General features: G+C 31.8%; 1 protein-coding gene across 2 annotated transcripts in view; it reads left to right on the top strand.

The window, feature by feature from the left end:
- STRN3 (striatin, calmodulin binding protein 3) overlaps positions 1–15,898 on the top strand; it is a 103,002-nt gene that overhangs the window by 69,033 nt on the left and 18,071 nt on the right. Inside the window, exons 8-9 of one of the 2 annotated variants that reach the window (XM_012647890.1) lie at positions 3,633–3,743; positions 12,944–13,084. The exons of the other annotated variant lie outside the window; for it this stretch is intronic. Coding sequence (XP_012503344.1) covers positions 3,633–3,743; positions 12,944–13,084 — 252 coding nt within the window. The remainder of the gene's footprint in view (positions 1–3,632; positions 3,744–12,943; positions 13,085–15,898) is intronic. 2 annotated transcript variants of the gene reach the window in all.

Below are 15,898 nucleotides of genomic sequence, written 5' to 3' on the forward strand. Positions count from 1 at the left end.
AATTAACAAAGGATTTTGCTATATGCTGATTTGTAACCTATACTTTTCACTTACTAGTAGTTCTTCAGCAGCATCATTTTTAATAGCTACATAACATTCTGTCAATATGTGCCATGATTTTATTTAACCAGGGCCCTACTGATGCACATTTAGATTATTTTTATTTTAAAAATTCAAAGTAATTTATAAAACATCTCTTTAGCTAAATCTTGGCACACATTCATTCCTATTCCCTTAGCATTAAGTTGCTAGAAGTTTAACTCTTAGTCAAAAGGATAAACAAATATTTTAGGAACTTAATTTGTTTGAAATGGCATTAATCTCTTTAATAAAAGTACCATATTATGTACAACTGATTGGTCCTTCTGTCCAAAGACTTTTGACTATAAAACAGAGTTTCAAGAGATGAATTAGTGAGTGACAGCTGTCAATACTTTGTTTACTTTTTATCATCAGTATTTGACAGTGACCTGGATCCCCTGTGTGAATAGAAGTAACCAACAAAGTCTCTTACTTCCAGACAAGACTGAAACACTATCTTAAAAGCATTTTAATGTTTGATGAAGGAAAAGAACTCTTTTAAGAACTCTTTTAAGTACAAAATAATTCATGTAGTTTTTTTCTGTAAGAAATGACAGCTGTCAAAGGATTTATGTAGTGTTTCTGAAGTTCGTTGTTTCTACTCAATGAGTGTCATAGTCATTTTTTTCCGAAACAAAGGTGGATATACAAACACTTCTTTATATTTATTTAATTCATTTACTAAAATTTTGAATATATTTATAAATGGGAAAGTGGTAGTTTTCAGATTTAAATTATTGGGTAAAGGACACAGACTTTTTTAAAGAAGAAAATCTTAATGAAACATACTTCAGTATTTTTGCACATTAGATTATCAGTGTTATTTTTTATTTTGTATACTAGCAGTCTGCTCAGCTGTCTCTGATTTTGAATGCTTTTGTGTTATGAACCACTGCTTTTTAGAAAGTTTTTGATCTTTTTCCTCTGTCATCTGTATTAGGTAATCTAATTTAATGTTAGTAATTTTTAGTTCTCATAATCAAAAATATTAGTTGGCATTTCTGATTTTGTTTTTTCTCTCATGGAGACTAGGCATTTTAAGAATGTTCACTTATTTTTTCCCACTCTTTGAAACTGATCTGTATAAAGTTATAGGATTACAAAATACAGTTAGCACCTGAGTGGATTTAAATACAGTAACTAAAGTTTTGAACATGTGAATAAAGTAAAGTTAGTTATAAATTTATGCTACAGTTAGTAGATTTGTGTAATTCCTCTGCTTTGGTAATCAGAATTATCATAATAGAATTTCATGTTTTTGTAGTTTTGAGTTATCAAGAGTCAACTTTTTTGTGCGTATTTGTGTTTTCTTTTAGACAAACTTCCTGTAATTGATTCAACCTCATTTCTTGGTATTTTTTTCCCCCTAGATTTTTTAAAAACAGGATTAATATGTAGAAGATTATGCTGCCTCTTCCCTTTTGCTCTTAATCTATTTCTTATAAGCAATATCAAATCAGCTGTTACTTACCAGGCAAGTTTCAGGATGCTGTTCGTGCACATATGCATTCACCAACCTGTTCCTTGCACTGCCTAAGTTTACCTTTGTTTTCTAGATTTGAGGTTATCTTGCAAGTAATATTTGTTTTTTTTTCCTTAAGCTCATCCTTTTTTTATTCCCTTTGCTTTTTCACTGCACTCTCTTTAGCTACTTTAGTTAGAGCTATTCTCAGCTTCATTCTCTCTATAAAGGTCTTTTTAAAAAGTCTGACTGTCTTCTTAAATTTTTCTGTTCTATCTAATTTCCTGTATAAAATTTATATAACTTAAGGTTTTTTTTGGTCTCTTTGAGGTTTAAAAAGTATTTCCTCAGAATATGTCAATTTGTCTTGCTGTAAGTAGTTGAACATAAGAATTGTTAGCTTCATTAAGATGAGCACAAATGATTAATTCCTTAGAGTACATTTTCCTTGTTGTATTTAGTAAGTTGACAGAAAGATTCCTGATGTAACATAGTTTTCAGGAAACTTCATGATTAGAATACATGAAAAGTGAATTTTCACTTTAAATCAGAATCATCACTATTGCAAACAGTTATCACAGTTTGCAGGTTTGGCAAATAATCTTACATGTAAATTTAAGTCTTGAGTAACCTGGTTTCAAGTAATTCAAGTTAGCAAATTAACTTAAAGGTTTGGATTTAACTTTTCACATACCACCTATGATCATAGGTAATGTAACCATTAGGGAAAAAGTGATGATAATTATAGTAGGAAAGACTCACAGTACAGTAAATATTTGAATTTCTGTGTGCCATTCAAATATAGAAAATTTCTTAAATTTACTACATACAGCAATCTCTAAAGGAGTAAAGCCTTTTTATGTCCACTCTATAGGTTAAGTCTGAGGCCTAGAGAACTTCTAAGACTTGTGAGCCAAAATATACTGAATTATCAAAAATTTGACAACTATGTTTTCCCTAAAATCTCTTTTCAGTCTCATTGATTGACTTAGCATATGTGTTTCAGTATAATTTTTATTTAATAACAGGACTATATAAACTCCTACTTGTTCTGTAACAGAGTGTTAAACTTCCTAATAACATGGCTATTTTAAAACTAAACAAAGGAAGGAAAAACACTCAATATTTAAAATAATTCTCAAAGACCTTATTTTTATACTTCCTCTTTTTAATGCTGTTTTTTCCTCTAATTTTCTATGAGTAAATCTTTTTCTAGGCACATGTATTTACTTAAATATGGATTTATTATTCAGCTAAAGTAGCTCAAGTGTCATCTTTAGCAGATGTACAGATGTATGTTTTCACTTCTCCATGCTTGTCACTACTTTTACCCTAAAAAAATCAATTCTAAAAAAATTCTTCAGTGGAATTTGAGTGGTTTTTGTTTTGTTTTGGTTTTGGTTTTTCAATTTGTGTTGTTTTCAGTTTTGTTTTGTTTTGTTTTGTTTTTTTGCTAATCTTAGTCGTAGACCAATGGAAAAAGGTAATGAGATGTTGAGCTATTTGGGTGGGGTAGGGCAGAGGTGGTATTCTCTGAATGCCTTGTATGATTATTTGAGACTTTGTATTTTGGAAATATATATGTGTATTATATTGGACTAGAATGCCTCTCCTTAGTACGGTTATCCTGTGCATGCAGAATCAGTGTGACAGAGGTGCATGAATATTGTCATCAATGAAACAGCACTGACCTTTCCAGCTTGCACTTTTATGAGTAGTTTGCATGTAATTCATTCATTTGCTTTTATAATGCTGGCTGAATACTTTTTTATTAACATTTTTATAAAGATGCAGTGATCTTTTTTATAATATTAAATTTCTAATGTCAGTAACTGAATGATAACCGTCAAATTTGTCATTCATTAAAGTGAAGCACCACTTAACTGTCATTGGTATTATGTTTAGAAACTTACGACATGGGCACTTAGTTTGAGTTGTGAATACCAAAACTGAGACTGCACCTTTAAAGTATTTTGAGATGCTGTTAGTACATTTTTATTATGATTATGTAAAGTTATAACAGTTTACTGCCAACAGCTTGCATTGCCAACTGCTGATTTTTTTTCTTTTAATAATATGCTGCATGTAGATAAAGATGACCTCTCCCCAACTGCTGAGGTTTGGGATGTAGACCAGGGACTAATAAGTAAACTGAAGGAACAGTACAAGAAGGAACGAAAGGGGAAGAAAGGGGTGAAGAGTAAGTGCAGATTCTGACTATTAAATTTTTGTATACCCATATTGAGAAAAAAATTATTCAATTCTGTTTTTTTATGTAATTTTATTTTTTGTTTCATAAAGGGGGCAACTAACTTTAAACTTTGTCTGTTGTATATTTGAAATTTTTTGAATATAATTTAGGGTATGTTATTGATCAGGCACAAAATCATTTAAAATGTGTTGGGTAAGGGTGAAGGAAGGATTTTGAGTTGTTTTTTTGTTTTTTTTTTTTCTTTTAAACCAAATTGTAAAGAATATTGGCCTTGGAGTTAAAAATAATAAAAATTTATTCAAAAGGGATAAAACTATAAATTTCTCTGTTTTTGATACATAGGGTATTATAGCTACAACCAACTCATATCCAGGCTACATTTTTTAGTTTGGGATTTCTTTAAATTTATTAAGTAGAAAATTTTCTGCTTTCTGGTCTTAATCCAACCACAAACAGCAACAGCAAAAAAAAAAAAAACAAAAAACGTAGGGTTTGTTTGGTCAATAGCTGGATGTCTTATGGTGCCCGGATGTATTTTTCACTATTGTATCTTGACCAGTATAGTTATTAAAAGTATAAATGCATTTATAACCCCTCTCTCAAAGAAGTAATTCATTTCCATTTTGTGAATCAACCTTAACCATATGAAAAACATCTTCACACCTGTGAGTATTTAATACAGAGACTGGAAACTTATTTTTGGGAAACTTTATTTTGAACTGGCCATTGAGTCCTGCTAGTCTAACTTTTTTGATTATATCAAGGAGAAACTAGTGTGTGACAAAGGCAGAAACCATATAGGCATTCTTTCATAATTCCTTTGGTGACAAATACATGCATTTATAAAATGGCAAGTAAAATGGAAAAGGGTATGAGTTTCCTTCAGTAAAGCATTTTTTGAGTTTAATTTATTGTGGAGGCTAATAAGTAGAGTTTTGGGGATTTTACCTATTACACAATTTTCTTTTATAACTTTATGCTAGTTTATGTTATTGCATGTGAGTAAAAAGACAAACCATTCTTTAAGTGTACAGTGAACTGCTTATTGTATTTAAAAACATTTGGTTCTGGGCTGGGATTGTGTTCAGTTCCTACATCATTTACCTATAATGTATGCATGTTGAGTATAACAGTACTTTTGTGTGATTGACTATTTTAGTATAGACAAAATGACATTAGAATTTTAGGGTTTAGTTTTTTCTTTCAAGAAATGAGATCGTTTATTTTAATATTGGATTACTTATTTTGTATATGTTATCATACTGATGTAATCGGCTGAAGGTTTCTTTGGAAATGTTACTTGATGTTGCTTCTTATTTAAAATAGAAGTATCCCATTTTTCCTGCTGATAGACTATGTTTAGACCTACATCTTTTTGAGGTATAGAAATAGATACAAGTTGATGCAAGGTCTTTTCTGTAGGCTTTTAATTTTTCTAAAAAATTTTTTTTAATTAAAAAAATACCTGTTTATGAAATATTAGAAACAGATGAACTTTTTAAAATCCTCACATAGAATTTAAATTTATTTTTTAAATTGGGCCATAATACAGACAATTTTATAATTTAGCTAACAGTTCATAGAAAACATTTTATGTCAACAAATAATTTTTTTGTATATGTTTTTAATTTTTTTTTCAACCAGTATTAGAGAACCTAATATGTAAATTGGGTAAAAGGGCTGCTGTGATTCAATCAGGATCTAGGAACTCTGGTTCCATAATTTAAGGATCTCATGGCTCAATAATATCTTATTATCTAGATATGTATTACATTGTTCAGTCCAGTCCCCTTTAATTTTGACTTTTTTTTCAAAAAATTAACTTTGTTTATGTAATCATAAAAATAGCACATGCTTGTTATTTAAACAATATAAGGAGTATGTAGGCATACAAAGAAAAAATAAAAAGTAAAAGTCCCTGTAATCCTACCACTCAGTCTTTATACATAAACCTCCTTTTTAATATTTCAACTGGAATATCATTATATTGTTTTTTAACTCATTGTTTCTTTCTTAATGTTTTATAGTCCTCTGTTGTTTTTTTGTTGTTGTTGTTCTGTTGCCCAGGCTGGAATACGGTGGTGTCATCATAGCTCATTGCAGCCTCAAACTCCTGGGCTCAAGCAATCCTCTTGCCTTAGTCTACTGAGTAGCTGGGACTATAGGCGTGTGCCACCATAACCAGCCAGTGTTTTATTTTTTGTATAGAGAGGGTCTCACTGTGTTGCGCCAGCTGGTCTTGAATTCCAAGCCTCAAATTATCCTCCTGCCTTGGCCTGTCAAAGTGCTAGGATTATAGGCATGAGCCACCGCAGCCAGCCTGTGTTTTGTATCTAAAATATAATTTTGGTGGTATTTCATTTTGTGAATTTAACCTAACCTTCATTAGTTAAACCTTTAGATTGTTTTAATTTTGAAACACTTTTGTAAACATCACCATCTTTAAATGTTACTTAAATAAGTAGATACTAGGGTAAGCCTTCTAGCAAAGTGTCTCAGGAAAGAATAATTAAGAAATAATAAATTATGTTTCTTTTTTATACTTTATGAAATTCTGTAAATTAAAACCTTTTTGCTCTTGAATACAGAGTTCACCGTGAAAATGTTGGCTCTGAATCCCTGGCATGCAGATAAAATTTAAGAAATTTTGTGTTTTATGGATCACAAACTTCTCATGGTCTTAATTCAAGTAGATCATCATATTAATACTAAAATATTATTTTAAGGCGATAGTTCAAGTATTTTCTTAGCATTTTTATTATCTAGTCTTTGTTGATTTTTATTCTGGTTTCTTCTGCATGTAGCTTTGTACAAATCGGAATAATTCATGAACTCTGTAGCCTTTTGATTTCTTTCTTTAAAAAATATTTATAATTGACACATAATAATTGTACATGTTTATTGGGTACAGTGTAATGTTTCAATACATTGTATAATGATCAAATCAGGGTAGTTAGCATATCTATAATTTCTTTGTGGTGATAGTATTCAGCATCCTCTTTTCTAGCTGTCTTAAAGTATATATTATTATTATTAGCATAGTCACCCTACTGTATAACAGAGTTACAAGTTTCTACAGATTTTTTTCCTCCATCTTCTTAGAGGGAAGAAAACTGTTTGCTAACTTACCATATATGGAATCAACAGATGTCATCTAATCTAAATGTCTTTTTTATTCCTTTTTAAAGGGAAAGAGAAAAATGGTAAGACATATTGACTTTTTAACTTTGTAAAGACTCAATATTTGATTCTTAGTGGAAAGGCTTTTAAAATCAAGTGCTAAGTTAAAGTTTCTGTGTCTTCTAGTTTGTTCACTCCACTCTTCTTTTTCCCCCACCCGAGGCAAGAGGAAATGGGTTAAAAGTGACACCTTTGCCTTCAAGTGTAGAACCCCCTTCAGTGTTTCTTTCTTACTAAGTGAAATATACTTAAAAGATGTATTAATACTTTATTTATTAATACTTGTAAAATTCAAGACTACCAAACTAAAGAGGCTTGATGCAGTTATTTTGGTTTCAGGCATCAAAGGGTTAAGCTTCCTTTTCTTTTTAACATTTTATTTTGACAATTTCTTTTCTTTTGTCCCTTCGTTTTGAGGTGGGATCTCATTGTGTTGCCCAGGCTGGCCTCAAACTCCTGGGCTCAAGCAATCTTCCCTCCTCGGCTTCCCAAGTAGCAGGGACTACAGGCACAGCGCCTACTCAGCTTGACATAATTTCTGATTTAAGAAAAATTTGCAAAAATAGCACAGAGAATTTCATATACTTTTAATCCAGGTTCCCCAAATGTTAACACTTTACCACATTTGCTTTATCCTTTTCTTTCTGTAAATATATACATTTTTTTTTTGAACAGTTCAGAAAACTGAGTTAGTTGTAGACATGTTGCCCCTTAAATACAAATATGACCTAGCCACTTGTTTGATCATAGTACAATGATCAAAATCAGGAAATTAACATTAATACAACAGTAATATCTAACCTAAAACCTAGTTTTCTTTTACTTTTTAATTAAATTTCTAAGTTTTCTATAATTTGGGGGGATAGTGAGGGAAAGTTCTAAATTAATTAATCTTTTGTAAAATTCTTGGGCCGGTTGCATTTTTCTAGCTTTTTATGGTCTCCATTTTTGCTATATTTTTTGTCTCGCTAAAAACGTGTAAATCTATCTGGGTATGGACATGTGTGCCTATAGTCCACATACTCAGAAGGCTGAGGCAGGAAGCTTGCTTCACCCCAAGAGTTTGAGGGTGCCGTGAGCTACAGTGATGCCACTGCACTCTGGCCAGGGAAACAGAGCAAGACTCTGTCTCAAAAAAAAAAAAGTAAATAAATAATGATTAAAAACTGCACAGTGTATAGCATCAGAAGTGTGAGGCACCTGAAATACAGAGCCTTTATTTAGAATACGAGACAGGAACTAAAAATCTTTTAAGACTTTCTTTGATATTAGTTACTGTTTATATTAAATAACATGAAAAATTTAAGCTGTCTTCCTTTTTAGGTGCCCTTATCTTAGAGCCTATTGTTACTCGTATGCCATATCATACTTTTAAAAATTAGACTTATCAAGAAGATAAGATTATTTCATTTTCTTGAAAATATTTCTAGGCTTTCCCCATTTTAAAAATTCATATATTGAGAATATGTGTTTGCAGTTCTGATTTTTACTGGGTGGATTTGTCTTAGTTTTCCCAAAATTATTCTCATTTATCTTAACTTTCTTATCTTTTCTCTGTATACAATATGATTTTTTGCCATTGTCTTCCTTTACTGCTATTTTAGAATTGCTGTACATCTTCTGGCTTGATTATCAGCACATTGGAAAAGGAACATCTTTTAACTTTTTTAACATTTCTTTTAATAGAAATTATAAGTGAGCCTCCTTGTTTAATTTTCATATTAGTATTTGTTATTTGTTGTTCAGCTCCAAGATAACACATTGTCATCACAAAATGTAATATTTTTTAAAGTGTGGCTTCAAAGCCAAATATCAAAAATTAGGCATTTGTAATACATTTAAGGGAAATTATTGTTTTGTAGCAATAACCTTCAGTAGGCTTTTAAAAACACCTTTGCATACACTGTAAATTATCTAGGGGGATTAAGCTACTTCTTTGGAGCAGAGAGTATAATTTGAAGAGCCCATAAAATGTTGCTATATTCTATCTCCTACATCAAATGAAAGACACAGACAGCATTGTTTCTTAACAAAGAGATAGTTTAAAATAAGAAATGCAGTAGTTTTATGTTTCTGGCTTTAATTTTACACTTTTAATACAAACCATTCAGTTCTTCAACTCAGTCAGTGTACTTTTTAAAACCATACCCTCACTTTGCAGCTAAAGTTATTTTTCTTTAACATTGTGATGTCATATTTATTTGAGACAACAATTGTCATGCGAAAGTTTCAATTATAATGATAGTCAGAAAATAGAACAGATCTAGCAAACATGACTTAACTAAATTCTTATGCTAAAGTAAGCTTATCTTTTCCAGATTGTTAGCACAGTTGGTTTCCCTTCAGAATATAATGTAGATCAGCAAAAGAAGGGCACATTCAAGAAAGGGAAAATGTTAGATTTGTAAAAAAAAAGTACTACTTTACTTACAATAATAGAGTATATGGGAAGATAAATTTCATGTCACAAGTGTGTGTGTGTAAGTGTGAATTTAAAAATGCAGTAGTTAGTCCATAGCTTGGCTTACATGTGGCATATTTAGTGTGTTTTTCATTGTGCTGCAATCTGTTTAGAGGATTGTACATTTATTTATGTAGGACTTGGTAGTCATGATTAAGAGGTAGGTGGTTGTGTTTTGCAATTCACAGTAGTAAAAAGAAAGTGTTAGAAAAAGTAGGCCAGACCCCAGTGGCTCAAGTCTGTAATCCTAGCACTTTGAGAGCTGAGGTGGTAGAATTACTTTGAGACCACAAGTTTGAAGCCAGCCTGGGCAACATAGTGAGACCCTGTCGCTACAGAATTATTTTTAAAAAATTAATGGGTGTGATGGTACACACCTGTAGTCCCAGCTACTCGAGAGGCTAAGGTGGGTAGATGACTTAAGCCTAGGAGGTTACAGTGATCTACGATTGCACCACTGCATTCCAGCCTGAGCAGCAGAGCAAGAACTTGTCCCTTAAAAAAAACTTGGAAAAAGCATTTCTACTTCTATAGATTCCAGTGATAATTGAGAATCAGTTTTTATTTTAATGCTTAATGATTCTTCAAATGTCTTTAAATATTGCTATTAGTATTATGTCTAATATTCTATTATACTTAATACCATAATAATTTTTCATCACTGCTAATAAGATTTAAAATTTTTTATTTGAAATTTTTCTGTTGCATTTCTTAGATTATTGAATAGGCTTAGAAAGAAAATGAAGAATTAAATTTGCAGTTAAAAGATGCTCTACAAAGTAGAGCAAAGACTGTGATTTCTGGTTATGAAATCTGCTTTCAATTTTTGGCAGCTCTTACAAAACTAGGATTAGAGCAGGGAAATTCCATCTTTTCATATACTGGGCATTGGGCCACAAAGAGACTAAAGTTTGGCTGTAGTATGCAAATGATAATAATCATTAGATAATTTAGGATTCTCCATTTGAACAATAACTTGCATATTGTCTCCTACTTTACTTCCTGTCTGTGTCTCCCAGTTCATGTGTACAGGAAGATTATGACTTCACATTATCTCTAACAACAAAATTTTCTGTTAAGCCTTTATTATGTTTCACATTAGCTATCATATAATGAAATTATTTACAAGGTAATATTTAATAAGGTCAAATTTTATGGTATACACTAGTATAATAAGAATGCAGGGAAAGATCAACAAAAGCTTTACAGAGGAGATGTAACTGGTTTGAAGGAAAAAGTAGAATTAAGATAGGCTAAGGTGATATTAGGAGACAGGAACTTGTGGGTGGGGGCAGTATTTTCAACTTTCTGAAGAACAGGAGGACAGATTTGACAAAATATGGCAGAAATAACCTTGGTGAACATTGGTACTATACGGAAACTGCTTTGACTGGAAAATGAAGGAGATTTACATCGTGGATAAGATTGGATAGAAAAAATAGGATCAGATCATGAAGCACAGGAAGGTTAAGTACAAGATATTAGTTAACCTTAATCAAAAGAGTGTTGAAGTACCACTTGTGGTTGCTGAGCAAAGGGTAATATAATGAATGTGATAATTTTGGAAAATTAATTTAGTTGTATTCAAATGTGATTGAAGGGAAATGGAGCTTGGAGATAGAAAAAACAAGTAGAGGCCAGGCGCAGTGGCTCACGCCTGTAATCCTAGCACTCTGGGAGGCCGAGGTGGGCGGATCGTTCTGAGCTCAGGAGTTCGAGACCAGCCTGAGCAAGAGCGATACCCCGTCTCTACTAAAAATAGAAAGAAATTGGCCAAACAACTAAAAATAGAAAAAAATTAGCCGGGCATGGTGGCGCGTGCCTGTAGTCCCAGCTACCTGGGAGGCTGAGGCAGGAGGATCGCTTGAGTCCAGGAGTTTGAGGTTGCTGTGAGCTAGGCTGACGCCACGGCACTCACCCCAGGCAAGAGAGTGAGACTCTGTCTCAAAAAAAAAAAAAAAAGAAAAAGAAAAAAAGTAGAAATTTATTACAGTAATTCAGGAGAATGAAAGCTATAATTAGAATAAAGTCAATAGAGAGAAAGATTAACTTGAGGAATACTTTAAAGGAGGATTTTTTGGGAAGAAAAACAGCCTTTTTGCCCCCTTATTTTACAGATTGAAAAGACATTATTAAGATGTGGTTGGAGAATTTTAAAAACAAACTAAATCAGTGGTGGTGTAGTCATACAATTGGGAAAGTTATAAAAGGAAGCTATTTTGTAAGAAAGAATAATACTTATTTTCTTTCACGTTGAATTTAACTGGTGGTTGAACATCCAATTGACAGTTTTTCGTTTATTAGAGTTTGTTTATAGTTACTCCACTGTTGGGGGAAAATCCTCAGGTAAGACCAAGTTTCTCCGTTATAATCATTTTAGAAAATTCAGACTACCTGACATACCACATAATCCAGAAGTAGAGTTATTTAAGCATTACTAAGAAGTTAGGGATTACTGTAAATTAGAACTAATAACTAAGATTCTACCTATTTCCATTAAGTTTTACCATCTCATTGCCTAGCATTCTGTTAAGGATACATAGCGTAGGTAAGTCATAGTTCACAGAGTTACTAACACTCAAATAGCCACAGTAAACTTAATATTTAATAATTATATACCAGTCTAGTCCATTTATGTTGACATTAGTGAATATAAGGTCATAATGTTTGACCTTGGATATGCCTATTTTAATTGTTTTACTTTGTATTGATTATAAAACATTGTCCTTTCAAATTTTTTTTTACATTGTTAAAACTAAATTTTCTTTCAAAATACATGGTTGGAAATAAGTGATTCTGCTATTTCTGAAGTTCAAAGGTAAAGAATATTCCACCATACTGCAGAAGCTTTTGTGTTTTGTATATTTTGAATTATCCAGGCAGCAGCTGAAATTCTCCCCTTGAAATTATGGCCTGTGACTGTTGACTTTTCATATCATTATGAGAAATTCACAGAGTTCATGGGTAAATTAGAGATTTCAAATTTGGGAAAAGTAAAAAAAGACATTTTGAAAGAAATTATGGTTGATTTGCTAATGACAAATTTGTGCTAATGTGGCAGGAAAATATCCATGGAAACACCAGGTAAAGTTAATCGTTTGTTGCACCCTCATAAAAATCGTTTGTACTTATTCCTTTGTTAACTTTTTTAAAACAGTGAATTAAGTTGAAAAGCCCCTGTTTTATTCTTTACACTGTTAAACATTAACCTTAAACACCAACATTTTTCTGTTTCAATGGTACCTTCTGTGTCTGTGAGCTTATGGAACTTTGATTGAGTAACAGAAGCCTGCCTCCCTACCTCCCTCACCACCCTGCTTTCTGTTTAAAATATACTGCAGAGATACATATATCTCTCTACAGAAATTGTAAATGTTTTAAATATTTAAACTCTTAATGTGTTTTGGGGGGTGGTGTGGAAAATTGAAGACATCTTTAATTGTCTGATATTTAATAGCCTGTGTTGTTAACAAATTGGTTTTGAAGGCTGCTGGCAAGTCAGGCGGTAGCCATTAAATGAACCTCTACTGCTGACGTTAATTTACAGGGGTCAACAGGACAAAACTCTACGACATGATAGCTGATCTGGGAGATGATGAGCTGCCCCACATCTCTTCAGGAATCATTAATCAGTCTAGGTCAGCCTCTACTAGAATGACTGATCATGAAGGTGCAAGAGCAGAGGAAGGTACAAAAATTCAGCTACCATGTTTATTTACATTGCAGAAGACCTTAACTCCAAATCACATTTTAATATTGCAAATTTGATGCTGTTTAAAATGTTGAGGATCATTTTATATGATCTTCAGAGAAGGTGTTGGGCAAGCTCTTGTTGCAGTTGTTTTAGGGATTTTGAAATTTGGGGCTTCTATTTCTTTATATTTTGTTTTTTTTAATGTTAGGTGGAGTTGTTTCCATTATAGGTCAATTCAGAGTACCTTTCTTAAATCTACCTTTAACTTACAGACGTAGTAATGGAAAACTAGTAATTTATAAAAATAAACTCTAAATACATTTGGAAAAAACTACTCACTTTGTCATATTGTCTAAATTTAGCACCTAGTAATAACTAGCACTTAGTAGAAGACAACTACAAGTGTCATTGTGCTTGGAACATTACATATATTACTTCTAAAAATACGTGAGATTTGATAAGTGTGAACTTCATTATACTTTTCAAAGGGTAAATCTTACTAGAATTTGTTATTTGAAGAGATCTGAGTTCGGCTTCAAGCTAAGAAGGAAAACATTGGAGTTTGTAATCTCCTATTTTAATCATTTTAGAGTAAGGCAACATCATTATTCTTTAACTCGGTAGCAAGTATATACTACCTAACTAATAAATTTTCTAAAATTTGCCCAAATCAGAAATGTGTAGGAAATGAATGTACTACTTAAGCATTTTTTCCAGAGTTATTTTTAGCTGAAGATACACTTGAATAGTTTATTCTAGTTCTAGTTTATTGTAATTCCAAGTAGTGAATCTGATTTTTAACCAAAGATTATTGTGATGTATAAGATATGAGATAGTTCATTATCTAATAATTTGGCATATAGATTGAATTTCATTGATATTTCTGCCTTTGCTGTGTAAGGGGATTGATGTCCTAGTCAAAAAATTTTAAGCACCCTGTAAGATTTCTCTAGTAGCACATTCTCCTTACAGTTAAGTTAAATAATTTTATATTCCGTCACCTTAATTTACCTTACCTTTACCTCTCACCTTAATCTGTAAGAAAATTTGAGAAAAGATTTTAAAAATCACTAAAATAATAAAACCAAAGTAAAATGAATGAAAAGTAAAACAGTATCTGTTAATTTTTGTGGATCTCATGTCACCTATTGAGCTTTTTTCCTGTTTTACTTGAAAAGTATTTTCTAAAATATACATACCAGCTTCATTATTTTTCATTTTATGCATTCAGTAGCGATTTCCTTTCTTTAGCTTTTGGTCTGTTTTACCAAATAATGCATGGTACAACTTGCTAAAATTTTTGTAATTAATGTACATTTAAACTGCACATTTTACAGTTTAAGGCAAAGCTGTACTTGCAGTATGGACCCTTTTAAATGTTTCAAACCATTGATTTATGGAAAAGGCCATTCAAGGCCCATTCTTACAGAAAAACCAATTTAGAGCTCTCTGTGTGTATTTATGTGTATGTGTGTGGTTTAAAGAAAAAATGTAAAGAAAAATGTAATGATCTCTTTCTTAATGATAGGAGGATGGGGTGAGGGGGATGGGGAGATTTGATAAGTGTGAACTTCATTATACTTTTCAAAGGGTAAATCTTACTAGAATTTGTTATTTGAAGAGATCTGAGTTTGGCTTCAAGCTAAGAGGGAAAACATTGGAGTTCATAATCTCCTATTTTCAGTGGCAACCCCCAACTTCTTGCTTTCCTTTTGAAGTCCATGTTATACCTCATTTTATAAAGAACAAATGTCTGTTTTCTAGGAGAGTTACTTCTACATTACAACCTTCCAGACTATTGTTAGTAAAGACTTAAGACATAGCATGTTGCCTCTGGCATAAATAGAATGAGTTACTAGATTGTACCCTTTAGGTTTGATAAAATTGGAGGGGAAAGGAGGAGTTTGATATTTGAGCTACAGGTTTCCTTAGTCATAGTGCCCATAAAAAGGAAGATTAGTTATAGAAGTATGAAATGAACCTTGTTATAAGATCCCATTTCATAGACCCATGATACTAGTATTCTTCCATTGCTTGATGAAATCTCTTTGGCTACCTGATAAAAAGTATTATAATTTCCATCATTAAATTAAAAACTACTTCTTTTAATAATTATATTTTTCTTTGAATTGCTAATGACATTTTTATGTTTATGTAACCATGTGCAATAGGGAATTATATAAATGTTAATAAAATGAACTTGTAGAGTAGAAATTAATTTCCTCTGCTGAGAACCCAGGACATACTGAGTACCTACTGTGATTAACATAAGCCACAGTGATCTATGATAGGAAAAGCAGAAATAATAGCTTAAAAGCTTTTTTGCATATATATATGTAAATAAATTTTGAGTAAACATGATAGCTTGCTATATGTAGATGTTTGTGTATAGATAAAGGATAGAAATTTAGTCATATGATTAATTAGAAATGAGTATACCAATTTTTTGTTAAATATAGTCAGTCTAAAACTGCAGGAAAACTAGCTAATATTGTCCAGATACTTCCCTTCACATGCCCCTAAATTGCTCAGTATTCCTGGCTGATCAGTATTCCTGCAAAAAGATGATGTAAAAATACAAAACAATTCGTTATGTTACAGTTACTTTATTGGACTTTTATTAAGATTTGTGTTAGTGAACCTTTGTATCATTACGAGTGGGAGGAATTAGTGGCATTTTGTTCTAAGAAACAAATTATGAGCTTAAAGAAAATAATATTTCTTTGTCCTGATGAAAAATGCTTTGAGTAAATATCATCTAATGACTTTTAGATAATTGTTCTTAAACATAATTGTAAACTATTGATT

Source organism: Propithecus coquereli, unplaced genomic scaffold (genome assembly GCF_000956105.1).
Source record: "Propithecus coquereli isolate 6110/MARCELLA unplaced genomic scaffold, Pcoq_1.0 Scaffold273, whole genome shotgun sequence".
In the NCBI taxonomy this organism is placed as follows: Eukaryota; Metazoa; Chordata; class Mammalia; order Primates; family Indriidae; genus Propithecus; species Propithecus coquereli.